The following is a 27954-nucleotide window of genomic DNA, read 5'->3' as shown; positions in this document are numbered from 1 at the left end:
TAAAACGCTAAGCAAACATCTAATAAATCTAAATCCATAAACTGATGTTTCGCCACCGATCTCCACCGCTTGTTCGCAGGATCTCATCGTGCGCCTCCTCTTCACCCTCGGGAATCTCACGGCCAAAAGCGATGAGCCTCGGCTGGAGCTCTTTCAGTGCGACGGCTGCATGCGCACGCTTCTCCGGCTGTACGACATCTACCAGCGAAAAGATGAGCCACCTCACACAGTCGTGCAGAAAGGAGCCTCTCCTCCCGTCAGACCACAGGTGGCTGACGACGTGCTGGTGAAGCTGGTCAGGGTGCTGGCGAATATGTGCATCCACCCCGCCGTGGGTCCACCTGTGGCCGCAGACACAGCCTGCATTCGACTTCTGATGGAGACGCTTGGTGAGCACAAGGAAGGAGCAGCTTCATCTTCTTTAAGTCAGATCCTTTATTAGGTTAAGAAGATGAAGCAGTCAGCAGGCTTAACAGTGGCCTGTTTTTTCATGGTACGCAACGAAAGCAGCATGTAAACATCTGGAGTTCTGATAGGTTTAAATATAGCGGCTTAGTGCACCTTAAGTACCTACGAGGTACACAACCACTTCCCTTGTGCTGGGAACAAGACGTGACTTTTGTCAAAAACACAAAAACACACTCCATATCTGTCTGTTCATTCCATCATTCAGTTTCCTCTCAGTACTTTCTGTTTGCTGTGCAGCACATCCTCTTTCGGTTTACCTGTTTTTTTCTTCTTCTTCTTCTTCTTTTTCTTTTTTCTTTTTTTAAGGCTGACAGAAGAAGCGCTTCACTGCATGAGCAGGATGTTCTGTGACATCTCACAGCCGACTCGGTTTGCGTGTGTGAATATCTCCCATGTGGTTAGATGGTTTCAGGACAGGTTGAACTGATACACGGGTGGGCGTTAAGCTCTGTATTCTCTGCTGCCTGCCTCCTACACAGTCAAATTTTCACAAACAACACAGAGGTCAAACTAGTGAAAAAAAGGTGGGAACATTATTAGATCGAGGGGCACATCAGGTAAGGGAGACTGTGGAGAGAAGCAACTCAAGGCAGAAACAAAAAATTACTGAAAGGTGAAGACAAAATCTGAGCTTAGAATGAAAGAGCAGATTGGGCTGATTGATGTCCTGTTTTGATAAAGATCGCGACGGGTCGAGGCGCTCAACATTAAAGGGTTTTTCAGGGTACAAAGCGGCGCTTCCAGTCAGAGCCAGAAACCATCTTCCGAGTGACGCAGGAGACGGTTGACAGCGCAACCGCAATATTCACGATTTATGACCAAGCACAAGACATCTGCTGCTATATTGGGAGCAGGCCTTGTTTTCAGGCTGCTCGTGGTGTCATGGCTGGTTGCACCCAGTCACTTTGACCTTTGTGTGCCAGCTCACGATCAAACCAACTGTAGGACGCCAAAATTAACTACAGGTTGCAGTTATTTTTAATCATAATGTCACTGTCACATTAGTTCAGCAGAGCTAAAGGCAAAACTCACAGGCTGGTCACTTTAGTTCTGCAGATATTTTTTCATATTTAAACTGTGGAAGTAGATTTTAAAGGTGTGTTCCTGATGTGTGTGTGTGTGTGTGTGTGTGTGTGTGTGTGTGTGTGTGTGTGTGTGTGTGTGTGTGTCGGGGGGTTGGTGCCACAGAGCTGAGGACAGTGGAGGAGAGCGAGGAGCTGCTAGTCAATGTGGCCGCTGTCATCAACAACCTGTCCTTCTACCAGAAAGAGACTTCTGCCATCAAACACAATCAGCTCCATATTGCAAAGCGTAAGGCCGGCAAGCCAAGAGAGGACAAAATAGATTTATTAATTTTTTTAAGTTCCAGCTCTTTCTTTTTCTTTGCTCCACAGTGATGTTGAAGTTGCTGCTCAGCTCTAGTACAGGAGCCATGCTCGAGGCCGTTCGCGTCTACGGAAACCTGTCGCATTACGAGGACGTTCGGAACTTCATCATGCGAAACAAAGGTGCATGAAAATGCAGTTTTCATACTCTTGCAGGTAGAGCAGAGACAGTGAGCCTAAGTTTACTGCAGGAAACCCTCTTTAACACATCAGGCGCAGAAAACCTAGACGCAGGACCCACCTCTGCATATGATTATGTCATGTTTAGGCTACACTTATCTGCAAGGCCAGCTACAGTCAGCATGTCCACTGAACTCTGGTGATAGCGGCTCTCTTATCTTTGCCTCTCCTTGTCTTGGTGCACTCCCTCACTCACGCTGCCATCTTCCTCCCTCCTAAGTGCACCAGTTTGTGGTAACGCTGCTCGACTCAAAGAGCAACGAGATGTGCTTTGCAGCCTGCGGGGTCCTCACCAACCTGGCTCTGGATCCTCCCAGCAGGGTCTGTCTCATGGTGGAGGGGGCTTCTGCCAAGTAAGGATGAAAGCATGCTGTGATCATCATCACTGTGCATCACTAGAGTCACTATTTTACTGCTAATTGAATTCAACATGTCAGACTAGGTGGTCAGATTACCTGTTAATTCCAAAGGGCTTAAAAAAGCGAGCGTAAAAGAAGAAAGACGTTATTTATTTAAGGCTTATTTATGAAAAATATTACTAACTTTATGTACACAGAAGACATCCTCCTTGGGATTTTGTTTTTTGGGGGGAGGGATGTGGGGGTTTCTGGTCTTTAACTGACGAACAACTCCACAGCTACAAATAAGATGTTCCTGATTATCTAGTTTTCATGTTTATCCTTGTCAGATTCGTCCAAACATACAGATGTGTAAATTTGGATTTATGAGGCTGTGGTGCAGTTCTTCACACTTTCCTAAGCGAGCACTTCTCCAACTTTTTATTTCCCCTGTATACCCACCCTTTATCCTCTTTTTAGATAAAGAGCCAGTGAAGTGGAGTTCACAAACCTCTAGGTCATGTGAATCCGCTTAGTAAAAGTCATATGATGTGTGTCTCTGTGTGTGTGCGTGTGATCAGGCTGGTGGACTGTCTGAGAGACTTTGGACTGGGTGATTGGCAGCTGGCGGGCCAGATTTGCAAGGCCGTGTGGAACCTGACTGGTGGCAGCTCAGAGAAAGTATTATACACCGAGGAGAGAGAATCGCTGCTGGAGATGCTCGCTGCATACTTAGGTTGGTGTTAGTAAAAATTCACACATAAGGAGAGAAAGTGTATCCCTCCTTTTGCATAAGAAGGGAGGGACACACTGGAAACATGTCCGATTCACACCAGAGGCCTTCATGGGGAAGGGAGGGCTACACGTATCCCCACCTTCCCGTCTCACACTCTTGTCTTTACAAATTCCTTAGATGAGGAGGAGGCTCTAAATTGGACAGACAACAAGGACTTGAGAGACTTCCACAGAGCATGCTGGGAGTTAGAGTTCCTACCTGTCGCTCAAAAACTGATGAAGATGCTCCAGTCTGCAGATCTGACAGCCTGAGAGAGTCGGGCGTGGAGTTTTGTGTCAGCAAAAACTGAATTTATAAACAATCTAACACGCCACCACTTACAGCTTTGTATAGCTGGCTGTAAAGTTTTGCAGTTTCCTTCATGTGCAGAAAACAAGCGTGACCAGAGCTGAAATGAGCTCAGCCGACTCCTGCACTGTAACCCTCTAAATATGCTGAATATGCTCCACATAACCGTCATGTTTTCCACCAAGGGTGAAGTTACAGCCAGTAAAGTTTAAAGGCTGCAGACCAGACAGGCCAATATGAAACACATATACTGTAAATGCATAAAATGTCTCAGGTTTTAATTTTATCTAATCATACAGGTAATAATCCAGAATATAGCAAGCAGGCTTAATCTAAACTGTAACAAAAAAAAAAAAAAAGAAGTGGTGTGTGGATGTGATATTTGTTGAGCCCTTTATACTTTGGAACGTATATGGACATATTTGCATATCATCCACTTTCAGTTCCACAAACCTTTTAAGGTTTATCACGCACAAGAATAATTTCAAAACACCTCTTTGCACGCTCATATGACTGGCTTTGCACTGTATTGTACAGTACATAATGTTTTAAAAAAACAACGGCTGACCGACATGGAATTTACCTCATGTGTAAATCTTTTTTCGTTTGTGGATTGTGTGGCATTTGAACTTGTACTTAATAAAAAAAGCACAGCAGATGAAGAGCAGAAAACACATTTGCTTTATTATGACACAGATATGGGGCCAGGCAGTGCTTACAGAGTTACACCAAGTAGCCTAAACATACAGCATTTCAAAAATCACACTGTTATTACATTGAAACAAATCAGAAACGGCACTTAATGTAGAACTCCCACCCCAGTTTTCCCACGATGGTGACCTTGAACAACCACAAAACAAGCTAATGCTTCAAAACCTGGTAAAACAATCCGATAACCAGAAATGACAGCAAACATTGTTCTATACATAGGATTTCTCAGCATGATATGAGCAACAGGTGGCTGTCTGATTTATAAAAAAACAAAAAAAAAAACACCTTTCCTGTTTTGTATTATTGTGGGGGAAAATGTAAAGGCCAGTGGGGAGGAACGTTGAGTTTCTGCTGGTGATTTTACATTGACAGACTTCTGCGGCCTCGACTGACAGGAATCACCCTGAACTTCCGACAGACTTCCAGCCTCATCTGGAAAGCGAAACACTTTTTCCCAGAAAGGTGTGACACGGAGGCAAACAGGAAAGTGAGGTAACTTGACCTACAAGGAAATTCCCTCCTTTGAATCGAGACAAAAGGTGGTCGGGAGCAAAGAGAAACTTTAAGCCTCAACCGCACCACAGGAAGGGGGACTACACACTTCTGATACAGTAAAATGAAATTCACATCAAAGTCCCTAGACAGTAATGACAGCAGACTGAACTATACCCCTGGGTCCAGCATGCTGTTGGTGAAGTCAGCTTCATTATCAGAGAGCAAGTAAATCTCTCGTGTCAATTCACAAGTCATCTTTTGCATAACAGCGCTCAGATATGTTTACTAATGACCACGGGCAATTTAATTTCCTGTTCTTGTGCATCTGAGCGAGCTGTGAACTGATGGTGACACCGACTGTGCTTTGAATGTTTGATTCCTGAACTGCATTTCTCCACATTTTATACAATCTTACTGATGGAGAAATACACGATACATTGTTTTGGGAAAAAGCTACAAAATGATACACAACAATTTAATATTAGTTTATTATTTTTTTTAATCTTTTTCATATATTTCCATATAAAAAGTGTCAGTAACTGACAGTCAGAAAACCTCCTCTCAAAACACTTCCAAATGTACCATTCCTTTTTCATCAGAGTCCTCATCATCATAGTCACTCATTCATCCGTCACCTGTCTCAAATCCACCCTCAGAAGAATGCAGTACTGAAATGATTAACAAACAAGACAAACGGTAGAGGTTTCACACCTCTGTTCAAAATAAAGAGGGGGAAAAAAAGCTGCTTTTGCACTGGTTAGACTTCCCCAGTGGGGAAATAAGCACAGCTACAATCTCTTGCGTTCGAACATTATCGAGCGCAGTCCACCAGGTGTAGGCTAGGCAGGTCCCCGAGCAGCGGGGAGCGCGGCAGCCCAACAACAACAACAACGTCGTCTATGCTCACCAAAGAGCACTTCTTGTATGTTTAATAGAGAAGAACAGAAGAGGTATTCATTTACTGGTAAAATTCACAATCCAAAGCTTTTAAAAAGTGTTAGGGCAACCAGGCAGCTGGGATAAGCGGAAGACAGTCAAAAAGGTGTGGTTAGAGGAACTGGAAGCAAATCCCTCCTGAAAACCTGGTGTCTTAACTTTCTTTTTGATTAGCTTTTTTCCCCCTCCCCATCTCCCCCTCACTGGAAAAAAAAGAAAAAAAAAAAAAAAAAAAAAGAAAGAAAAAAGGCATCATCAACAAAACAAATAAAAAGTTGTCACAAAACCAGAGCTACAGCAGAAGCAAGAAGTCTTCCTTCAAAGTGCCTCGCTTATTTTTTTTTTTGAGACGTGAAATTCCAAGACGTACTCCCCCCCCCCTCTTTCTCTCCATCATCTCTGTGAAAGAGACACACACACACACACACACACACACACAGGGCTCAGACAGTGTTCTTATTTTCCACACATACTTTCGGATTAGCTTACATTGACATTAGAAATTTAGCTACAAGGTAGAGGAAGGAAGGGGTGTAATGCAGTGGATTTGTAATGGACAGGGGCTCATATAGTGGGGGGTGGGGAGGTGATTTTGGGGATCAATATGACCCCACTGAATACAACATGGGAGCAGCAGCATCAGCACGTATGCACACTGTGCTGGATAGTTCAGGCACACGTTTTAAAAAAAAAAAAAAAAAGTTTGTGTCTATCTCCAGTTACCGCCAACAGCAACCACAAGGACAACAACTTCTCGTAATACAAAAAAAAAAAAAAAAGTTTTCAAGAAACTAAAACACATAACAGTAACGACAGAATCAAAGTGCAGACTGTTTCTGGCTGCACAGCTTTTCTTTCTGGGTATTCACTCCACCAGGAAACAGGTGAGATTGGCAACCTCGGTTGCCGTACGCTGCAATACTGAAATTAGTCCCCCGGATGCCTCCGGTGTTGCAGGGCAGGAGTTGGCTCTAGGTTGCCCTCTCTTGGTCAGTTTTGGCACTGCAGGCAACAAACAGTTTGTGGATCCACTTCTGTAGTTTGAGATTTTCTCCCAACAGTCATTTTCTTGCTCTCCATTTGTTCTGATCTTCTTCTCAACATCCAGCCAGCAAAGCCTCGTCACAACACCGGGCTCTCTTCAATGCATCTCTTCCACAATTTTAATTGAACATCCCCCCACCCTCCCCATTTTTGATGTATTTTATTTAAATGTCCCAGCAATGATGACTGTAAAATTTAAAAAGAAAGAAAAAATAAAATAAAAATGGGACAATGAGAACAAGGCCCAGAGCATTTCATGTCATGTAGCGAGTGATCGCTCTCAGAGCGTATAACAGTTCTGCTTGCATTCGCGCTTCCATAAGAAGCAGATTAACGTGAACCTACAGGGGAAGAAGAAGAAAAAAAGTTATTAGAAGGCTGCACTTCACTGAGCAACTACAAGATCAAATCAGTCAATCCACCCTTTAAATCTCACCTTCTCGGAGTGCTGAAACTGCCTCCAGAAACTCTCATACATTCGTTTGGTGGTCTTCTCAGGACTACACACGATGGTCTTAATATAGATCTTAAAGCTACGGTCCAGGAGCTGGTTGATCTCTCCATAATCATAGTCATCATACCTGAATAAGACATAGCAGTGGTGTTAGTAATGAGGCCACAGAGCTGCCTGAACATTGTGTAAGAAAGAGCTCAAGTGTCTGACCTGATGCCAAACATGCAGTGTATGTAGTTCCAGATGGCCCTGCGCAGCATGCTGGTGTCCACGTCCTTGTGTGTAGCCATGGTGTTGTAGGTCAGGTTGTAGACCATGTGAAACTTCTCGTCCAGCATTTGTCCGACGTCAGGATAGAGTCGGTTGACCAGAGAGAAGCCATGGTCCTCCCAACTGTAGTCCTGCAAAAACAATAAAGAAAATAAGTCAGTAACAGTAGCACAGACCACACCGTGTTTTCACCCCACAAATCATGAGTGTTGCATCTGATGTGCACCTGCGCTCTGAACGTGGGTACTTGCTCCCCTCTCCTGGAGAAGTCCTTGTAGCCATAACTGGGGTCCTCAAAGTGGCGCGAGATGTCTCTCGGGGGGGCTGACTCCTCGTCCTCTGATGTGACCACCAGCATGCTCTCCGTCTTCTCCCTCTCGAAGCGGGTTGCCATCTCCTCCTGGCTGGCTTCCTCGTCGTCGCGGCACTCCTGCAGCTGCTTCATCCTCTCCATCAGCACCTCCACCTCACCGCACATGTCCTTTAAGAATGCATAGTCGGGGTTAACCTCTGAAGTCTTATCACCATTTATCTCTCTGCACAAACACTGCAGTCGCCTACCTGATTGCCGAGCAAATCGTCATGGTGATTAGCGTGACCGTTGCCATTGGCTATGTCGCACACGCAGTACTGGCTAAGGGAAGGGGGTCTGAACGTGTGCCCACCGTCGCAGTGGATCTCGGGTGTGATGCCACAGCCGAAAGTGAACGAGGCGAGGGAATGGTAGTGTGTGAGCAGGACCACGGCATGGATTAGCTCTGCCAGAGACCAGCTGTGCTCCTCGGCCTTCAGAAGACCCTGAGAAGGGGAGGGGGGGGGGAATATGTGAGTGATGAAAGCCAAATAATGACTTCAATATCGCTGACCTTTCAAGCAAGAAGTGGAAAATATGTTTTCATCCTTCAGTTTCAAATTAAAGCCTCTCTCCCATCACGCTCGATCTGCTCTCCTCTCTCGGTCACTACACCTCTACTGCTAAAACCCTCCAATCTGTCCAAATCCTACAGCTGCAGCTATACTCTAGCCTCCACCCATGATCTCAGCTGGTTACATCAGACTTGTCACATCCACCCCTGTAGACCTTGCCTGTCTTCTCACCTCAATGTGTTCCTTGGTGAGAAGCCACGGTCGGTGGGCCAGGATTTTGTTGAGCTCTCCGAGCTGCTGCAGCTTCTGCGGGGCTTCAAAGAGGCCGTTCAACCACTTGGGATCTCCCCCAACCTGAAGGAAGTCGTTGACATGCAGGTTGACTAAGTAGGAACACTGGTGTCTGGCTGCTGCCTGCAAGACATGTGAAAAAGCGAGATTTACGACTTTGCACAGAGAGGAAGTCGACCTGGTTTTATTCTGAGAACGTCAGAGGCTGAACCTGGCCATACCATGATGCCGATGTAGTGTCGGTAGTGCAAAGGCAGGGGTCCGTCCATCTGCAGCAGGTAGTGCTGCGTCCGGAGAAAACTCTCCAGGTACTGTGGATGGAAACCCATCACGAGGGAAATGTTATCCAGGCGGCCGAGGGCTGCAAACGCATCCTCAAATATCGATTGAGTCCTGGAGTCCACTTTACTGATTTGGAGGATCTAGTCAAAGAGGACATAAATAAACCAGCTGCTTCTTCTCTTAATTTCATATTTGAGGTCTGAAGTGAGGTTACAGTCCGTCTCATACCTCTTTTTCAGGGATAAATCTGCTTGGTCCGTTACCCAGAGGTCTTGGGATCCGTATTCCCAAGTCCTGCAAAACAAGAGAGGGAGAGAGAAACACACAAGGCTTTTAAATCTCAACGCAAAACAGAGCAGATAAACCTCCAGTACCGAGCACCACTTCTCACTTTTGCAGTCACCAATTTTTAACCCAAGCAGTGTGAGAACCCAGAGTGACTTTCTTTAAATGTTTGACACCAGTAAACCTGCAGAGAAATAGTTTAATATCCGAGTTCAGACTGTGGATGCTTCTCGCAACTATTGTCAGTGTCAGGAGCAGAATTTACGCTTAAAAGCAAAAAATACATTGACCCCAATTCACCTTTGATGGGATACCCAACACACAAAGCGCGTCGGTCTGCTCGGATTCAAAGTTAAAAACACAATAGAAACCCTTGCACTGCCTCCTTTATGCCCTGTAACTTTCCGCTGCTTGCCGAGACATGTCTAGCAGCGGACACTGTCCCGCAGCGCACAATGAAGCCAATGAATGAATGACCACTAATTGCACATTAATCGGCAGTGACACTCGTTTTAAAACACGTCAAACTCACAGGTCGACTTCCAGAAACTCAAAATGAGCAAAGAAACCAAACTCCACGGAGGGTTTCTTAGTTCAGATGATCTATAACTCCCGAGTCGCAAACAAGCCCGGACAAAAGGCTGCACTGCAGCTCGTTCTTTAAAGAGGAAAACGTCGCTTTTAAACAAAAAATTAAACGCCACATAAGCTAGAGAAATCCCGGCTTAGATCACCGGAGCAGGCTCACCGACAGCTGCCTTTCGCTGCCTTTTCTTTTTTTTCCTGTTTCTACCCCCCTCTCGTCTTTCTCTTACCTTCTTGCCCAGCCGCTCACAATGGGTGCATATCTTGAACAAGCCTGTCACCGCAAACGAATGATTTTCCACGTTTTCTGCCGGTGCGACCGCGTGCCTCATCTCGCGTTCTCGCTGCACCTGTGTCGTTTCAGCGACGTAAAAAAGGCGAAAACATGTAATTTTGATGCCTGTCGCCTCCTCTTTGTTCCTCCGGGCACTGGGCACTAGGCACAGCGATCGGCAGTCAGCTGTGGCAGCAGAATGCGCTCCTCTCTCGCTCATACATTCGGTAAATAAGTCGGGGCTCGCGTGATCGACGCACTCGGCAACCAATCGCATGAGGAAAACAGCCTCCGGCCAGCCAATGGTAAATCTGGAGGGCGGGGGTAAAGCGCGAAGAGGAGGAGGAGGGGTGCGGGTGAGCTGAGAGACGCCCCCCTCTAAGAAAACATCATCACTTCTCTCTTTTTCTTTTGTTCCCTGCTGCCAATAATTATGATTGCATTTACTGTCATGTATTAAGCTCTGTGTGCCGACTGATACATGCAATCAGTACAGGATGGTTTGAGGCTGAAATCAATACCACCCTGTCGCGCTTATCACATTGCAGGAATGCTTAAAATAGTTCTTGCTGACAAAAATGGAGCTTGAACATGGAGTCTGCGTGGGTTAATCTGGGAGTTTATCTGTGCATTCAGGGAAAACAACAACCACTCAAAGCCAGCTCCAGCATGCACCACCACCTTCCCTTGTTGCTGTACTGGAAGGCAGGGGGGTGTAAGCTGAGCCCCCAGCTCGCCTTGAGTAGTGGAAACAGAAAAAAAAAAAGTAGAGGTCCACTGTGCAAAGATCATCGAGATGGATCGGTGCAGGACCTGCTGCAACAACAGCCCTTCAGTTGGTGGTTTTTCACCGCAGCCTATCGCACCACAAATGCTGCCACTTCTCCACCAATCAGGCTGACCGAAGGAGTTCTTTTTTTTAAAAGCCAGGAGGAAGCAAAGATAAGAAAGGCAGCTCTCTTATGGCTTTGTTTATCCCAGCCGACAATAACACATTCAGTAGAACGGCATATAACTGGTTTATCACATCGCAGTGGTTCACAAAGTCAATGATTACTCAGAGGGATATCACATGAGACGATCAGGAAAACAACTGTCCGCGATGCAAACTTTATATTTATACATCTGATTTCATTCACACAAGTTATTTTTATTTTGTTTTAGGTGCAAGATGCAGGGCATTTATATGTGAAAATCTTTATGAACAGGAGGTAGATGGTTCAGCAGCACATGTGAGTCCAATGTTGTTTCTTCTGGACTGCCAGCAACCACATTACAAAAGCACTAACGCATCCACAAAGTGGCTGCAAAGACACACAGACAGACACACGATATTTCAAGATAACATGTTTCCCAAAGCAAATGGAGCTTTTCTTTTAAGAGATTTCACACAAACTCTTTTCATGTGGACAAAAGTTCAACAGTGTGCTTTAAGTTTTAAGAATCCATAGAGTTTGACAAACTTTGTCCTGAAATTGGGTAATCTTTACAGCAACAAGTCATGATTAAATCAGCATTCGGACCGACTCTGGAGGAAGAGCCAATAAAAAAAAACAAGCTAAATTTAGAAAACGATGAGTAAAAAGAGGAAGTCAAGAAAAGGCAAGTCTGACCCTGCACTCGCCAATCAAGAGCCTGCCCTGCCAGTTTGTCAACCCACTACAAGTCCCCAGTGCTGATAACGCGATAGTACGATGTTCAGCAGGTTCATTGTGTGTACCCCGCACCCACTTCTCCTTCCTCCACCTTCATCACCAACACTACCCACTGCCACCACTAACACCACCTCTGCCAGTCCCTCTCCTGATGCCACAGGGTGGGGTGCAGGGCGGCAGTAAACATGTTCCCAGGGCTGGAGTCAGCACTCCCAGGGCTGCCGGGAGCCCCATGGCTCAGCAAAGCTGCAGAAGAGGCTTGTCAGCGTTCGGGCTGACGACACACCAAACCTTTTCACATAAAAGCGCTTAGGCGCGGGGGTCCGGCCTCGCAGACAAGGCCAAACACTATTGTCAGAGTCCACGCACCGACTACGCAGTAGGCTTTACTGTACTCACATTTAGGGGGGAGGGAGAGTCTCTGTGATTCAGGGAATACTGTACATGCCCCTACCTTGATTAAGGCCATGATTTCTTTGGGTGATAACAAGCTTTATGTTGGGTTTTTTTTAGTCAGTACACAGTCCTGAATTACATAAACAACACACATGCTTTTTAACACCGAGCAGACTCTTCCGAACCGCTAAACCTTGTGTGTTTCCTCATTTGTCTTGGGTGTTGACACAATTTAACAAAACCTAACTGAACTGCTCACCTCAATATGTGGCGCCTCTAAGACTTTGTACATTCCCGTGTATCTTCTGAAGCTGATTCAGAACACAGTGTGACAACTAAAAAAACCACACTGCAGGTGTCTCGGGGGAGTGTGAGGACCTACATCTTTAAGCATCTCAGTAATTGGTTTGATGTCAGCGACAGTGACGTTGATTTGCACGCTTTGTTCTTGAATGGCTCACTGCTGCAAGAGAAATAAGGCCACACATCCAATGAACGCTTTAAATTCAACTGAAAGGATTACTAGCTGTTACTGGGTGATGGCCGCTGACCCACTCTGAAGATGTCACTGTGTGTGTGTGATTGGATCAGGGTTAAGAGAACACTGGAAAGATTAGTTATAATAAAGGGAAAGACTTCTGTAAACAACAGGAATCATCTCATATTTGTTTCAGATACTTATCTGCTTGAGGAAGGGCCCGGAACAATGGACAGACTTCCACTAGTTACACTAATGGTAATAAAAAATATTTCTATGAACTTTCATAGTCAAGGGATGGGAAAAAATTTTTTGTTCATAAATGCCTGTTTACATATTTTAAATGACATAAGACTGTAGGCAGGTACAATTATTTAAAGCTACTTTGGACCACACAATGACACCTAAAGGTAGCAAGAAAAGAGGTGAGTAAAAAAAAGAAAAAAGAAAAAAAAAGAAATGTAAACAAATTCAGGTCAGCGTGAGCGATTAGAAATCCGAACACCAAATAAAACCCTGGTTAGCCTCTGGGTCTAAAATGTCACGCAGTCACTCGCCACTAGCAGATGGCACAGAGTTAAACCAGTATGGTTTTACCCAATACAATATTTCTATGTGGGCTGAGTTACAGGCTTAGAACCACACTTGGCCAATACGCAACCACATGCAGTACAGCCATGTGAAAGTTAACCTGCGAGGAAAAAAAGGCAGCTTCAGACTAGCGGTCCGCTAGTCTTAGCCACGTTTGGCAAACCCCTGTGGCATTGTAAACATGCAATGTGTCTCACACACTTTGGTGGAATTTGTCCTTTACATTCTCGATTTCACTGTTTTCTGAATGTTTTCTTACTTTTGGACCAGTCGAATATGGTCAACAACAATACCCAGTTAGGTTGCAGCATTTAACTTTTACCCCTTGAAATCCCCACCACTTTTTCCCCATCAAGTTGTCAAAGTGTGCCAAAAAATATCCCCCATTCAGTCCATTCTCTTTAAACCTTAGAGATGGATGTGCAGAAAAAACCCAGTAGATCAGTTCATGAAATATTTAGACCAGCTTTAAATCACCTTTCTTCCCCAGTCTAATGCTCAGTTTGAACTTCAGCATATCGTCTTGTTGTTGCCATGTGATCGGCGGATTAGATATTTGCATTGTGTTGTAGAAGTGTACTTAATTAAGTGTATAAACAAACTTTAGTAATTTTGCTTTTACTAACATTTTCATGATACCCCTTTTTTGTGGCCAGAGGCTGTTGATCAGAGGGTTACATAAGCTTCCTTTAATGCATGAAACGGGGGCCATCAAAGCTTGTGTGCTTTGTGCATGGGAGCATCAGCTTACACATTTAAGAGAAGGAAGCAAAAAGCTAACAGTGTCGAAGGAATGTATCGAGCCTGTGAAAAAAAGTGGATTATGTTCCACAAAGTTATTTAAATACTTTTTGAGTCTATTATGCCTCAAAAACAAAACTAAATACAAATGTTTTACAGCTACTTCAACCATACAAAGTGCACTGAAGCATAAAAGAGCACAGAAAAAGGTGTAAAGTTCAATGACACGGAAGAGTTCAAGGTTTTAAACTGTGATGGCTGTAGAATAGAGTTCACATTTATTAGTTTAAAAGAATGGCAGCTGCTTTCTCAAATGCTCAGAAAGAGCAGCTGTTTTTCCCTTTTACGAGCACCCGGAAGAATTAACAACAGACTTAAACCAATAAAGAGGTTGATAAAAAGTTCATAAGAATTAAAAACAGAGAGGAAGCGACGCCGGGTGTAAATTCTGCACGTGTGTCTTTCAGCGTTGCGGCTGCCGTGTTTTCTCATGCAGTGAGAAGCGAGGGAACCGCAGAAACTGTGGGGATGTTCAACAAGTGGCAGAAGTCCACCAGACCAGTTCTAACCTGACCTATCAGTGCACAGAGGAGAGAAAGCGGAAAACTCTCAAACACTGACATAAGCCTAGCAACAGGCTTTCACCAATCACAGGGCAGAACAACAGTTTCAGGAACCAATCTTCTTTGCACTCTCTCTCTGCTTCTCTTGTTTCTCTGAAAAAAAAGGGGGGAGAGAAAGAGAGAGAGAGAGAAAGAGAGAGAGAGAGCGAGAGAGAGAAGTTCTGCCGAGGTATGAAGTCCTAATCTGGCCTGCTTCACAGAAAACTATTTGGTTTTCTCGTGTATTTGCAAAGTTGTAATTTCTGTCTGTTTGAGTTTCTCTGATAAAAAGTGGCAAAACAAAATGTCTAAAAAGCCTCACACAAAAACCACATGTTTCAAATTAGCCCTGAGGCTCACAACAGCAGCTCTCCTCTCTGAAAAACAACTACAGAAGTTTTTCCATGTAAACACGTCCCTTTGAAAAGCCGTGAAACCTGTTTTTAACAGTAAAGGAGAAAAATCGATACCTTTATATACCAAGTTTGGGCACATGCAGACTTTGTGTTAACGTTGTACACAGATAAAGAGGATATTCCTCGTCCCCACTCTTCAAACACAGCTCTAAGGTTACGCCTGTTCATCTGATGAGCAAAGGGTTACCTGTCCCGCAGGCTTACAGAACTCATCCTAAGTCTTGATCATAAGCTTCAGAGTCAGCCGTGAGAGCTGATGTTATGTAGTTTAACCATAATTCTCTCTTTGTGTAAAGACTTGTGAGTAAAAGTTGAATCTTTGCGGGAATTAACCGGACCAAAGTAGCCTTTTGGTTCTTTCAGCCACTCCCGGTCCCTTTTCATTCTCCTTTTTTCCCCCTGATCTGTGTATGTTCTGGCAGGCTATCAGAGTGGAGTGGTCTCGCCAAGCGCCTTCTTTCCTGAGAGGAGAGGCGTGCCCCCCCCACTCTAAGACCAGCAGCTCCTGGTCCAGCACACAGCAACACTGGGAGGAAGCAACGTTCCCTGGATTCCATGAAACGCAGAGGAACTGCAGAGGCCTTAGGGAGCACACGGAAAAAAGAAAAACGAAGGGGAAAGAGGTATCTGGGAGTAAAAGTAACCTTTCTTTTATGGCTTTGTAATGCCAGGCATAAACATGCACAAATCCCTATGTACAGTGGTCGACAATCCAGGGGAAGAGGTGTTGGCCTGCAACCCATGTGCACGTGAGGAAGAGTGAGTTCCCGGGGATGTTATTTTAACAGGGAGAGGGCAGCTGTCATAATACAACAGGCTCCAAGAGAAAAAGATCCCACAGAAAAACACAGAATACCAAACCCTCCCCTGCTATCTTTAGCATGATAATGACAAAGCCGCCACAAATCAGTAGAAACGTCATATTTTTGCCTCTCTCTCCATTTCTATAATAAAAATCTCAAATGCCCTTTCACATCAATAGGCTTGTTGATGGGGAGTCAAGAGATAACAGTGCAAGTCCAAAGGGCTTTACAAAGTGTGGTAGTGAGTGTGTCTGCAAAATTAAAGGCAAACTTACTTCTAGTACTTATGTTACCTAAAGACTAACAGATGGGGCTCACATGGCTAATCTTATGTTTACATCAGGACTCCAACAACCCATCAGAAGACAGCACCTCTGGTTTTAATAGTTCTATGTGCCTGCTTGCATGCACAGCTGTTTTTTCCTCTCTCTCTCTCTCTCTGTCTGACAAGACCTTGGTTTTGCTGACTGAGCAAGAAATGACTCATCTTACTGGGAAAGCAGCCAAAAAGGTGTTGATCGTCACCCTGTAATCCCTGACAGGCATTGTAAACGGCGCACAAAAGTCCCGACCCTTCACCGGTTTCTGTGGGATAGTCACTCCCCAAAAATATAAAAAGAAAGCAATATCTTCCTTGGAGCTACTCCTGTTATAATGTGAGCCACTGAATCAAAGACTGGTAAAAAAGAAAAAACTGTTATCACCACCTTGCTCATATAAAACCTGGTGAACTCTTACTTAGATTAAGAAGTACTGTTGGTTATGAGAGGGGCGACCACGGCTAAGTACACCGGTTCAGACACTAATAAAAGTCTGATGTAATAGATCACAGTGGCTACAGCAAAGATTAGAAATGATTGCACTCTGCATTAATCTGCCTCTTCCTTTCACTGCTTTCACTTCTGCCCCTTTCTTTTTCCACCACCTCTCAATCTGTTGCCTTCACCAGGATGTATTTTGATTGCAGCGTTGAAGAGAGGGATGTGATACTGCTGCTCTTTAAGGGTGGAGGAAGTGATATGGCCTAATCGTTACCCTCGAACTGTTTTGGCCGTGTCTTATTACTTCATAAATAGGCAATGAGCTCTGGAACTGAATCGCAGAACAAAACGGCCAGCAGGACATTGAGTGCGACGTCACGGCGATTGCCATATCAACGTTTAATTGTTTATGAAATGTCAGTTTGATTGGTTGGAAACTCAATCACCTTGGCGCCCGTCCTTTTCTGCTGTCGTCACTGACTCAGCATTTCCATTCATTGTAGAGATTATTTTGTGCAGCTGATGGTTGGGCTTGTGAATTCAGATTAAAATAGCATTTATTTATTAATTTCACTTCTTTTGTACATGTAGATTTGTTTTTGAGGCTGATTTGCTCCATACTGAATTCACTTTTACATAAAGTGTAACACAGAGCAGCTGAAGTTTTGTGTATTAAGTTATAATAAACTGTTAATTAGTTATTGTTTCTACACCTGTCGAGCCTTTACTTCGCACACTGTGACACCACGAGCATCATCTTGCTCGTGGTTGAAATTGACTTGATCAACAGGCTTTTAAATGTTTCCATCTGACATTATTTTAATCTTCTCGAGGGTACATAGCAACCAGGTGATGCTAATCAAATCCACTTTACTAACCGATCATCAAGAAGTGTCTATAAAAAGCAGGCACTTTGGCAGTTTGCTGGTCTGGAGAATTTAGGCGGGTGTTAGCAAAATGCTGAAGTCTTCCGAGAAGTGGATGTCCCAGCAAATTCATTCCAAGGTCAGACCATGCAATGATCAAAGAAACTCTAAAAAACCTCAAGAGCTACATCTCAGTCTTTACAGGCCTCAGTCATAACAGTCCAATCAGAAAAAGACTGAACAAATATGGCTTGTTTAAAAGGGTCACCAGGAGAAAGCTGCTTCTCTCTAAAAAGAACATGGCAGGTTTCAAAGTTTAACCTAAACAAATCAGAAGATTTCTGGAACAGCGTCCTTTAGACATACTACACCAAAGTGGAGATGTTTGCCCATAACGCAGTAGCACGTGTGGGGGGGATAAAAACAAAAAAACAAAACACAGGATATCAAGCTTGTTTTGCTGTTTTGCTGTTGCAGGACCTGGGCTGGGTAGTTAGGAGTTGACCATAAACTCTTCTGTATACCAAATTACGCTAGAGTCAAATGTGAGGCCATCTGCACATAAACAATGCTCACAAAGCTGACTGAGCCAAAGCAACGCTATAAGAAGTGGGCCGAAGGTTTTCCACAGTGATGTTCCAGATGGATAAAGTCATACAGAAAATGATCACTTCGAGTTATTGCTACATAAGGTGGTCCCTACAAGATACTGAATCATGGGGTGTACTTAAGTTTTCACAGCACTGCACACGAGTCCTGTGAAACCTCTTTTTTTCACATGACTCTACTTAAAAGACCGAGGCTGAAACTGAATGTTTCAAGCAAACACACCAGCATCCACATCACATGATCCAAGTAGAACAAAAAAACTGAGTTCTTGTGTTTTGTCGTGCAGAATAAAGCCAGTAAGGTTGAGTATTAAAAGCCTGGCAGGGAGTGAATCTGGACTTTTTTAGATGCAAAAGGCAAATGAAAGGAATGTGATTAAAGGCAAAACAAAACAAAACAAAATAATATATATATTGTTGTTGTTTTTTTTGCTAAGTGGGATGCAGCATCATAGATGTTTTACCACAATTATGTAGTTTCAAATAAAAACTGGAAATTGATTGAAAATTATGCAAAAATATTTGCATCATTTTCTTTTCCAAGAACTAACTGAGGCAGTCAAAGGTCAACAGAAGGAGCCTGGATGAGTAGAGTTTGCCAACACATCCCTTTGTTTTCACTTCCCTTCACCTTTGATCCTCTCAGTTGTCCCTTACTTTTTGCACAACAGGTTTGACTCCAAACAGGGGGTCTGAACGGAAGCGCACAAAACACACACACAGTGAAGCCAGCAGACATCATGTGTACAAACACAAGAGAGAAAAGTGATAATATAAATAAGCAATCACAGGACGTGTTCTCTCCATCATACGTGTTCATTTCCAAGGACTTAAACCGGAGAGTTCCTCAAACATGAAAACTTAAGCACATGATGTGAGATCATGAGTCTGTAGCTTCTGAAACAATGTGAAAAAAATAGCAGGAAATGCTTACAGAAGCACATTTATTTTCTGGGCTGAAATATCTTCATACATCCCACTGCTTGCATAAACACCGCCTACTTAGGCATGCAAGTGTCTTAGTCAAAGTTGAATTAAATCCTAACATGTATTTCAAATAAAGTAGAGTACAGCAGCTTTTGCACCTTGCAAATTAAATCTTTTTACTTCCATGCCTTTCAGCAGACATTTACGAATTGCTTGCAGCTTTTGTAGTTTTGCTTGACTCGAGGGGACAAAGCTTTTCAATCTGTAGCACCAAGACTCTGGACCAGTTTACCGCTCCAGCTCCATTTGGCTGGCTTTTTAAAAACAGTTAAAAGCCTTTTCTGTTTAATCAGGCCTCCTGCTGACATTTTGTTTTTTTGTTTGTTTGTTTGTTTTTCTTCTAATTCTGCTTTAACAAGATTCTCTGTTGATATTGCATTTTAACTGTTGTTCGGCACTTTCCGGCTGTTAAGTCTGTGAAAAGCACTATCTAAACTTATTTAGTCAAAAGCTACATTTCTAAAGACACTTTTATCCCAAATCCTCTACACCTGCTCTTTAGCTTTGCTTAAAAATAAACTGGGTTAATGTGTAGGGTTTACATGAGTTTGCTCTTGGCATTTACAAACTCTCTGTGGACCTCATGAACCCTCACAGAAGTGTGCCCGCATTGTGTGTGTGCGCGTGTGCGGTCCTCTGTCTCATGCCACAGGTAGCATTGGACGTATTTGCTCTGTGGTTAATCAATTACAGGCCCTTGGAGCAGAGAAAAGGACAAAGCAATGGCAGAAAATCTATCATATCATTCCCCTCATGGTCGCAAGACTGATTCAAATATCTCTCCAACTTTAAAGAGTTACATGAATTAAGATAAGGTGGCTCCTCTCCAGTGTAGCATGCACCGATTGCGTTCCTGTGCTGATGAGAAACATGAGTCACTCTGTGAACACATGAACGACTCATTTAAAAAACAAAAAAACTTCACTTAAAAAAAAGAAAAAAAAGTGAGCACTTTTTGTTTTAGTGCCACAAACAAGCATTTAACAAGCAGTTAACCTGCTGGCTGTTACTGGTCTTACGTAAGCCAAACAGGTAGATGCCGTTGGGCCAAAAGTGAGGTTGGGCACTACTCCCACTCATTAGACTAGGACTAACTAACATAATAGAACAGTATAGTGGTTTATTTATCCTCCACAGCTAAAGTCCTGCTTTAGCGGAACTCAGTAAACAATGATGGGATAATAAGAGAAGATAAAACACAAAGAGAAGGCAAATGTTTTCTTAGAAGAGTCTCGAGCTTTCAAACCGTTTTCCTGCTTCACAGTCAAATGTCACATCAGTGCATTTTTGACTAAACAAATGCAGTGTGTAGGGAAAACCCTATGTGTATGGAAAAGCTATTAAAGTTAAAATGCAAATGCATAATAGCATAAAGGGCTGCAAAAATATTTAGCCTTCATAAACGACATCGCTCATCTGTGATGATTGGACGTGGGGTTAACGGGGGCATTCGCAATTAAAGAAAAGACAGGAGGTGGAAAGAGCGAAGAGAGAGGAGTGAGGGAGTGGGTTATTTGACCAGCGTTTGGCGACAAAGCGCCTCGTACATTATCGTGGGTAAGTAAACACCCTGCACCGTCTGGAGTGACATCATTGTCCCAGAGAATCAATAACCAGCCACTTCCTGTGCAGCGGGGAAAATCGATGACTCTGTACACTAGATTACCTATCTTTGCCCACTCACCTGAGGAGACACACACACAAACTGAACACACACAGTGTTGCAGCTCACATACATAGGCACCATTAACAGAAACCACTGTCATAGTTTTCACCAAAGGGAACGGTCTTTGTGCGGCTTCAGTGCAAAGTCAGCCCATTATGGGATTAGTGGCAGCCACAGCACGGTGTAAGCCTACTGTTGGAAGTCTAAAGGGGATAATAGCTCTGCCAAATTAGATTTCTATCAGGTTTCCCCACACAATCACACAGCACACACACACACTCCTAAAAAACCCAGAGTAGCATGGCTCATTCCCAATCCACAAGATCTCCTTGCTATGCTCAGGAGTATTTGTCAGTTTCTATTCTTGCTCCCTGCTCCTTCTTTTTTTTGTGATCTAATATACAGTGTCTCATTATGCAATAAAGGCTAAATTCAGGGTTAAAATGTAATAAAAATGAATAAGTGGAGCCTAACAGCATTTTGAGCCACACAGGCATTTGGCATTGCTCAACGGTCGCTCATAAATTTTGTCACTCACAAACTAATGTCTGGTATGTGGTTGGAGCTTTAAGACCCACTGACTGAACTGTAGCTGAATGTGTTCAGCTAAGCAGAAAAAAAAAGTAATCTCTCCAGGCTTGTTTTTCTCAATAAATGTCTGGGAGGAAAAGTTCAGTATCATGAGGGTTCTCGGATTTCCAAGGAGAGCAGCGGAGGAGCAGGCAGATTACTGACAGGAGTGAATGGGAGGGATAATGAGTAACTGAGCTCAGTTCAGTCACTCCATTACCTGTTTGTGCATACAGGAGAGATGCAGCTTGTGCAACAGGAAGGAGAGAAAAAAAGAGATGTGACAAAAATGGAAACAGGGTGAGAAGAATAACAACACTAACGCTGTCAAATCACACTGACTAAATACAGCCTGAGAAAAACGTGTGATCTGAAAAGTTAAAAACAGACTCTCGGTCTCGATTTCAAACTCAAACGAAAAACACACTATATTAACTGCCCGAGGTGACTAAGAGAAAGATGTGTATTTTTTCTTCCCTTTACACAACAGATTGGGTTTCATTATCAAAGAAACAACTACATTTCTGTCATCTTGGGAATGACATGTGTGGTTAGCCACTGCACATCTTTCAATTTTGGTTTGGAGTTGTTGTAAGAAAACACAAGCAGCGTGTTAACCTGATGAGCTACTCTCATCTTTGCGGCGTGGGCTCACCTGGGGCGCCGTCTGTCTGCGTCCTGCCGAGGCTCCAAATGCTGCGTTACATCAGCATGGACTGAGACGGGCTCATGAGCAAAGACGGTCAATAAGCAGGCATAGATTAGATTCATATTCGGTGGCTTCTACTGTAAACTAAACAAAGATAAGTCTGTTTTAAATCACTGTCATAGTAAATCACTGTCATAGTGACAAAAAAGCTTTTATTGCTCTGTGTTTAATCAAGCATAGGTGCACTTAAATACGCAAGTTGTGCTTTAAAGGCATTATTCAGTGTTATGTGTGCTTATTTGTTTTCATGCCAAAGGGTACCTGGGAAGATTGACCCTACTCTACTCATATCTGTTCCTCTTTTTCACTACAACCAGGAGACATTTAGTGAAAAAGTGTACTAACATGAACTATTCCCTCAAAAGTGTGTCAGCTGTGCATTTTTTTTCTGTTTTTTTTTTTTTATATTTATTCCTGAGAAATGCACTGCAGCACAGACTACTTAGAGACAAAGATGCAACTAAAATTTAAAAACAAAAAAACTTTGATAACCTGAGCCATCGTCAAAGTGTTGTGTAATCAGAAATGCTCTTCTGTATACCTGTGTTGTTAATTGGTGATTGTGTTACTGTTGCCTTCCTGGCCTTACAAGAATTCCAATCGTTCTCCTCTGACCTCTGGCATCAACAAAATATTTTCTCTCAGAGAACTGCCGCTCGCTGGATATTTTCTCTTTTTCGGACAAGTCTCTGTAAACCCTAGAGATGGTTGTGGGGTAAAAATCCAAGTAAATCAGCGTGTGTCATTCCAAGTCAGTGCCATCAATCCCCAAGTGACTATAAACTCAACAACCACCTTGAGTTTATAGTCACTTAAATCACCTTTCTTCCTAATTTTGATGCTCTGTTAGAATATCAACAGGCTACGTCTATATGCTTAAATGAACTTCGAGTTGCTCCCATGTGATTGGCTGATATCCCATTGGGGAGCAGAATTGGTCCATCCAATATCTTACACTTAATTAAAGTTGTGTTGTGGTGGGCTAAGGCACATATTCCTTCTCCCAGGCCAGATACGATAGATCTTCAGAGGTTCTGGATCTATACTGTCGGTCATTCCCTTTTAGGCGTGAGCTTCCAAAGGGAGCCACCCAGGATGCACGCTTATCAGATTCTCAAACCACCTCTAGTGGCTCCCTTCAACGTAAATGTGTATTAGCTCTACTCTCAGCTCTCTCTGGATATCTGAGCTCCTCATGTTTCTCAGCCACCCTGTGTAGGAAACTCATCTGAGCTCTTGTATTCGTGACCTTACTCTTTTGGTCACTGCCCAGATGTCTTGACCACAGGTGAAAGTTAGAATACAGATACAGCTTTGGCTTGCAGTTCAGCCCCCTCTTCATCACAACAGTGTATAAAACACCCGCTTTACTGCTGACAGTGTCCGAATTTGCTGGTTCAATTTGCACTCTACTTTCCAATTACTCGTGAATAAAAAAATGAAAAATACCAGCATACTTGAACTTGACCTTCATACTCAGCTGTAGTTGAACAGGTACACCTAACAAAGTGGCCTTTGACCATACATTAGTTTCATTATTTGAGTATTTGATTTAAGAACAGCAAGCATCATTATAACAGTTTATATGAGTGAAATAAGGAACTAATAATTGGTGGTCAATTTTAATTTTGGAGGAAGAGTTCAGAGCTGTTTAGCTGATCAAGATAAAGGAAAACAATCCAGTTGTGTGTGGTGCCAATCTTCACTATTAGCTCTCAGGAAGAAAGTGAATAAGCGTACTTAAAGGGTTACAGCAACGAGCATCAGGTGCAAGCCACCATCTATTAAGACAATGCTACAGATTTCCCTTCTAGGCGAGTGCAACAGGATCCTCTATTTGTCTGTGTGTGTGTGATCATGGACACATGTCTCGAGAGGAAATCCATTCTCTTTATGCACCAGAGCAAAGTTTTGGCCTGCAGCCTATGAATCTGACCCTGCACTAACCCGCCTGTAAGGTCGAGTTCGCGCACACCGCACCGAAGACCGTCCTGCTGGGTGAGGGTGCGTTCTGTATGGGACTCCCACAGGAAAGCTTCACACAATACTTTGCTCTCTTCGAGGAGGACATACAAATATACACGGACAGATTAAGCCACACACACATAAAAATGGAACACACACACACACTAGCTCTCGCTTGTCTCAAGCAGACAATGGACAGTGGAACTGTGCCATAAGGGAGGGCTGTTGTCCAGTCACTGGGCAACTGGGGCAGCAGATGGTCATCTTCCCTTCCACTAACACCAATCAGGAGGGAGAGGAAGGGTGAGGGGTGAGGCTCAGCAGAGTGATCTCCGTCACAGTGTGAACCTTTCATCAAATACATGGCAATGACTCAGCCATAATGCATAAAGCAAATGAGCTGGACTCCGTTAATGACCTGCACAAATCTGTGCAGAGTTACAACACAGAAACAGTTTACCTAAATCTAAAAAGTGAAATACACGGGTCACCTGACCCAGCTTACAGCTTAAAGTAGTGGGTTAAAGTAAATGTCACTGTTTGAAAACGTTAATGAGACAAACTTGGGTAAAACCACAAATATAGCAGAAATGCTAAAGCGAGCTTGGGTGCAGAAAAAGCAAAGTAGGGGAAAGGTCACTTCTGAAATAAAGAACAAAAGAAAAAAAAAGAAAAAAGTAAGGTTTTATATCCTGTTGACCAGTTGCTGTCTCTCAGTGTGAAAGTTTTGATTGGAGAGCATGTGTTGGATATGCGCACAGCTGTATGTGTGCGTGGGAGACAGACAGATTACAGAGAGGTGCTTATAGTTTTTAGATTCTTTTCTCATCTCAGCCAGTGTTAATGAAAGAAAAGAAACAACAACAACAATATACCAGCACTTTTTCTACTTTCTGAAGCGTGTCAGAAGGCACGCTTCAAGGAGGCTAAACCCAAAACAAGAATTGCATAAATAAAGGACCGATTGGCTGACGGGATAGCTGATTCAGGATAGACATGAGAGCAATTTGTGCTCCTGGGCTAAAAAGATGTAAAAAGCAAACAACTTGGAATGAATGAGCCTTTGTGTGCCCAGTAGAGTGAACCACCAATGCGAAACAAGAAAACATGTTTTTTAAGAGTTACATCACAAGGAAGGCATGACAGAGGGCAGAGTTAGAGCAGACAACAGAGCAGGAGAGAGGTCAAAAGAAAATAACTAGTTAGCATTTCTCAGGTTGTATTTTTGCAAGTAGTAAGAAAGCTAAGGTTATGCTAATGTGACACTAGGGAAAACAGTGGTTGGAGACTCAGATCCAACCCTGTAAATTTACCATCTCATTGCAAAGACTGGGCTTATAACCACTCACAGCCAGTTGCTGTCTTCAAAGCGATTTTGGTGGGTTAAGATGACGATAAAACAACAATAAGGCGGAGTCAATCTGCAATCAGCAAGTGATTTAATTGGGTCAAGTTGGCAAATACGACTTAGATTTCCTGCAACATGTTGGCAATCTGTCTCTAGTCATAAATTAGATGGCAATTATTTGCAGACCTTCACTAATTTCTCTGAGAGTAATCTCAGTCAGTGTGCGATTGTTTGGAGACAGGTTGCCACCAGATGACCTACGCAATCGCACTGTGGACGAAAGAGGTCAACCAGAGGTAGAGAGCTGGTTGTTACTGCTACTTTCAATCGGTTTTTGACAGCAGAAAAAATTAAATGCACTGATACCTATACTATTATGATTCTAGTGACGGACTAGTTTGAACTAAGGCAGTTTCATAAGTCATAACTATTTCATGCCAAAATTTGGCTAATTTGTCAGTGTGATTAGCCATGGATGAATTAGCTGAACATATCCACCTATCCATCAGTTAGGTATCAACAAAACTACGTATACAGATCGTATACAGATCCCTCTATGACATGAGCGACCATATAAACACATTAACTGATGCCAGTGTTGTATTTGGCTGTAATTTCGTAAGTTACACTACCAACTGGTGACGTTCTGACAACGCTACACTATAACTGCAAAACAAAACAAAACAAAAAAGCACACTATATCAAAGTCAAAAGGTAATGTTATTATATCACTTTAGAAATTTTTAAAACACAAATGCAACATATTTGTTTGTTGTTTTGTAAAGTAGCTATGATGTGTCTTAAACACTGGTGTCTTAAAGTGTTTTAAGTGAAAACCTTACAAATTCAGAGAGGTGGGGCACTGCTGATTTTGACTCTGGTTTTACACTGATCTCTTGACTGAAGCCAGAACGCTTTTGTTTTTGTACTAATGAGGACAAAGGAGGAAGTGGATGAGAGGCAAAGAAAACTGACCAGTCATTATTTAAGCAGGTAGGTAAATTTGAAGAAAATGTTGCGCATTTATGTTTACCTGAGTGACATGCCACCTTGTTTTTCAACTTTCTGCTGTCTTTCAGTCAAGTTGTTTACATCTTTTCTTCCAGTCTCCCCATCCACCTGCTACTCACTCATACTCTTAATCTGTTACAGTGTTTCCTTTTATCACTGCATCCAAGCGATGCCTACTTAAAGGTGTTTTGTCAGTTAAAAAGGGACAGTTACGAGGAATGTTGTCTAACATCATCTCACAATTGAGGATGTGGTGTTGTTGCATTAGTCACCTGGCTGAGAAGCAGCTTGGATCATACCTGTGTTTCTAGTGTGTAAATAAACACAGTCAAATTGTGAAAAAGCTGACACAGTAGGCGTGTAGCAAGACTTGTCTAACAGTACAGTATGCTGCTGGTCTTTTTAATGTACCTCAAAAAAAGAAGAAGAAGAAAAACAAGTACACTGATTACTTCAAGGTGCCTGGGACAAAACCAAGCTTCCAAGTTTTTTTCCTCCCAAAATACGATCTTTCTAAGAACATGCTGGTGGATTTTTGGAAATCCGGGGGCTAATCTGTGTGTCTGTACTCAGCTATGTGAGCAGGGTTCTGAAAAACAACTCCAAGTGCCAAATACTCACACAAAAAGTTGATTTTCATACATTTAACAATGCCACAAGAAGGTGGTGTAGAAAGTGCTGTAGGTAATGTCGGTCTTAAAAATTCCCTGCACATCTTTATCAGAGACATTGCTGAAAAACAGGTCTCCAGATTTTAGGAAAAAGAGAGCGATAGAGGGAGGGAAGGAGTTAACCTATATAGTAAGCCATGTTTCTTTTCCCTTTATGCTCCCAGCAGACAGAGCTTCAGTTTGATAAATAGCAGGCCCCCTCAAAGCAACAGATGCTACGACTCAAACCCCAGCAAACTCATCAGCTCTGCCAAAACAAAAAAAGAGAAAAAGAAAACCTGAGAGCCCAGAGCCAAGAACCTTCACGGCTGTTCCACATACCGACAACAAGCCTGCGAGAATGAACAGCACGTATGGAAAACAGGGCCCCCCTCTATACAGCTCCGCACGGCTAAAACAACTCTGTCATAGCTGACCCTCAAGTCCCCAGATTTTGCAGAGGAGGCACTTCCAAAACAGTGACTTCTTCTCCATCTGAATCTGAATGAGGTCAATGCACTCCCAGTTTCTGTTTTTGATTTTGGGGTTTGCTTTTGTTGTTTTTTTGTTCAGTTCAAAGGCTGTTTGCACCATTTGTTTTCTTCATCATATCTGTGGTTTGGACCCAGAAATTGCTACTTTTCCTTATCAAACCGTCCTACTTACACATGCAACCCCCCTCTGTGACAGCCAGGCATCTCACCACACTGACACTCCTGAAGCTGAGATGGTTATACAGTATGCAAACAATTGTGGAAGGGGGAGGAAAATATGTTTTCCACATGGTTTTCTCTGAAAGACAAAAAACAAAACAGTGGTTTCTTGAAAAGTGCTTTTCTCTCAGGAAACAGATGCCTTTCTTTGTGGGATAGTTTGGTGTTTTGTGGTTGTGTAGGAGAGAGCTTGCCATGAAGCTGGGTTGTTTTGTTTGAGGAAAAGTGAGAGGGACAGGCAGTGGGTGTGATATTTTAAGCTAAAGTTTGGACTGTGAGGAGTGAATGAGGTGTTTGATTAGGAGTGTTTAGCAGCACTTCAGTGCTTGATACTGAGTTAGGGTGTCTGGCGTATGAGCCCATCATCTCTTAATCTGTCTAGACAATGCCAGTCACAGACACACAGTGGATAGTCTGACATATGGAAAGGGTGTTTTTAAAAACACATAAGTATTAAAAATATCTACAC

General features: G+C 43.1%; 2 protein-coding genes across 6 annotated transcripts in view; one reads left to right on the top strand and one right to left on the bottom strand.

Moving 5' to 3' along the window:
- Positions 1 to 25872, top strand: part of armc2 (armadillo repeat containing 2) — a 37734-nt gene extending 11862 nt beyond the window's left edge. The window contains exons 13-19 of one of the 4 annotated variants that reach the window (XR_315752.3): positions 80 to 389; positions 1657 to 1779; positions 1863 to 1976; positions 2254 to 2386; positions 2953 to 3107; positions 15251 to 15451; positions 15530 to 25872. Coding sequence is in view for 3 of the 4 variants with exons in the window: in XM_005921652.3 (XP_005921714.1) it covers positions 80 to 389; positions 1657 to 1779; positions 1863 to 1976; positions 2254 to 2386; positions 2953 to 3107; positions 3285 to 3418 (969 nt within the window). In the remaining variant the exon portion in view is untranslated. Of the gene's footprint in view, positions 1 to 79; positions 390 to 1656; positions 1780 to 1862; positions 1977 to 2253; positions 2387 to 2952; positions 3108 to 3284; positions 6416 to 15250 lie in introns of those variants that run through there. The other 3 variants (XM_014333377.2, XM_005921652.3, XM_042220327.1) reach the window with 3 other exon arrangements.
- sesn1 (sestrin 1) overlaps positions 6287 to 27954 on the bottom strand; it is a 71755-nt gene continuing 50087 nt past the window's right edge. Inside the window, exons 1-9 of one of the 2 annotated variants that reach the window (XM_005921649.3) lie at positions 9906 to 10163; positions 9034 to 9099; positions 8745 to 8945; positions 8464 to 8646; positions 7927 to 8163; positions 7592 to 7846; positions 7306 to 7496; positions 7078 to 7222; positions 6287 to 6982 (exon numbers count right to left, since the gene is read on the bottom strand). In XM_005921649.3, coding sequence (XP_005921711.2) covers positions 6896 to 6982; positions 7078 to 7222; positions 7306 to 7496; positions 7592 to 7846; positions 7927 to 8163; positions 8464 to 8646; positions 8745 to 8945; positions 9034 to 9099; positions 9906 to 10007 — 1467 coding nt within the window. In that variant the 5' untranslated portion in view covers positions 10008 to 10163 and the 3' untranslated portion in view covers positions 6287 to 6895. Of the gene's footprint in view, positions 6983 to 7077; positions 7223 to 7305; positions 7497 to 7591; positions 7847 to 7926; positions 8164 to 8463; positions 8647 to 8744; positions 8946 to 9033; positions 9100 to 9905; positions 10164 to 27954 lie in introns of those variants that run through there. The other variant, XM_042220328.1, reaches the window with a different exon arrangement.

The sequence above is a fragment of the Haplochromis burtoni genome, unplaced genomic scaffold (assembly GCF_018398535.1).
Source record: "Haplochromis burtoni strain Fernald_Lab_line unplaced genomic scaffold, NCSU_Asbu1 Contig_47, whole genome shotgun sequence".
Classification (NCBI taxonomy): domain Eukaryota; kingdom Metazoa; phylum Chordata; class Actinopteri; order Cichliformes; family Cichlidae; genus Haplochromis; species Haplochromis burtoni.
Note: the sequence above shows the minus strand (reverse complement) of the source record. Positions and strands in the feature narration are given on the sequence as shown.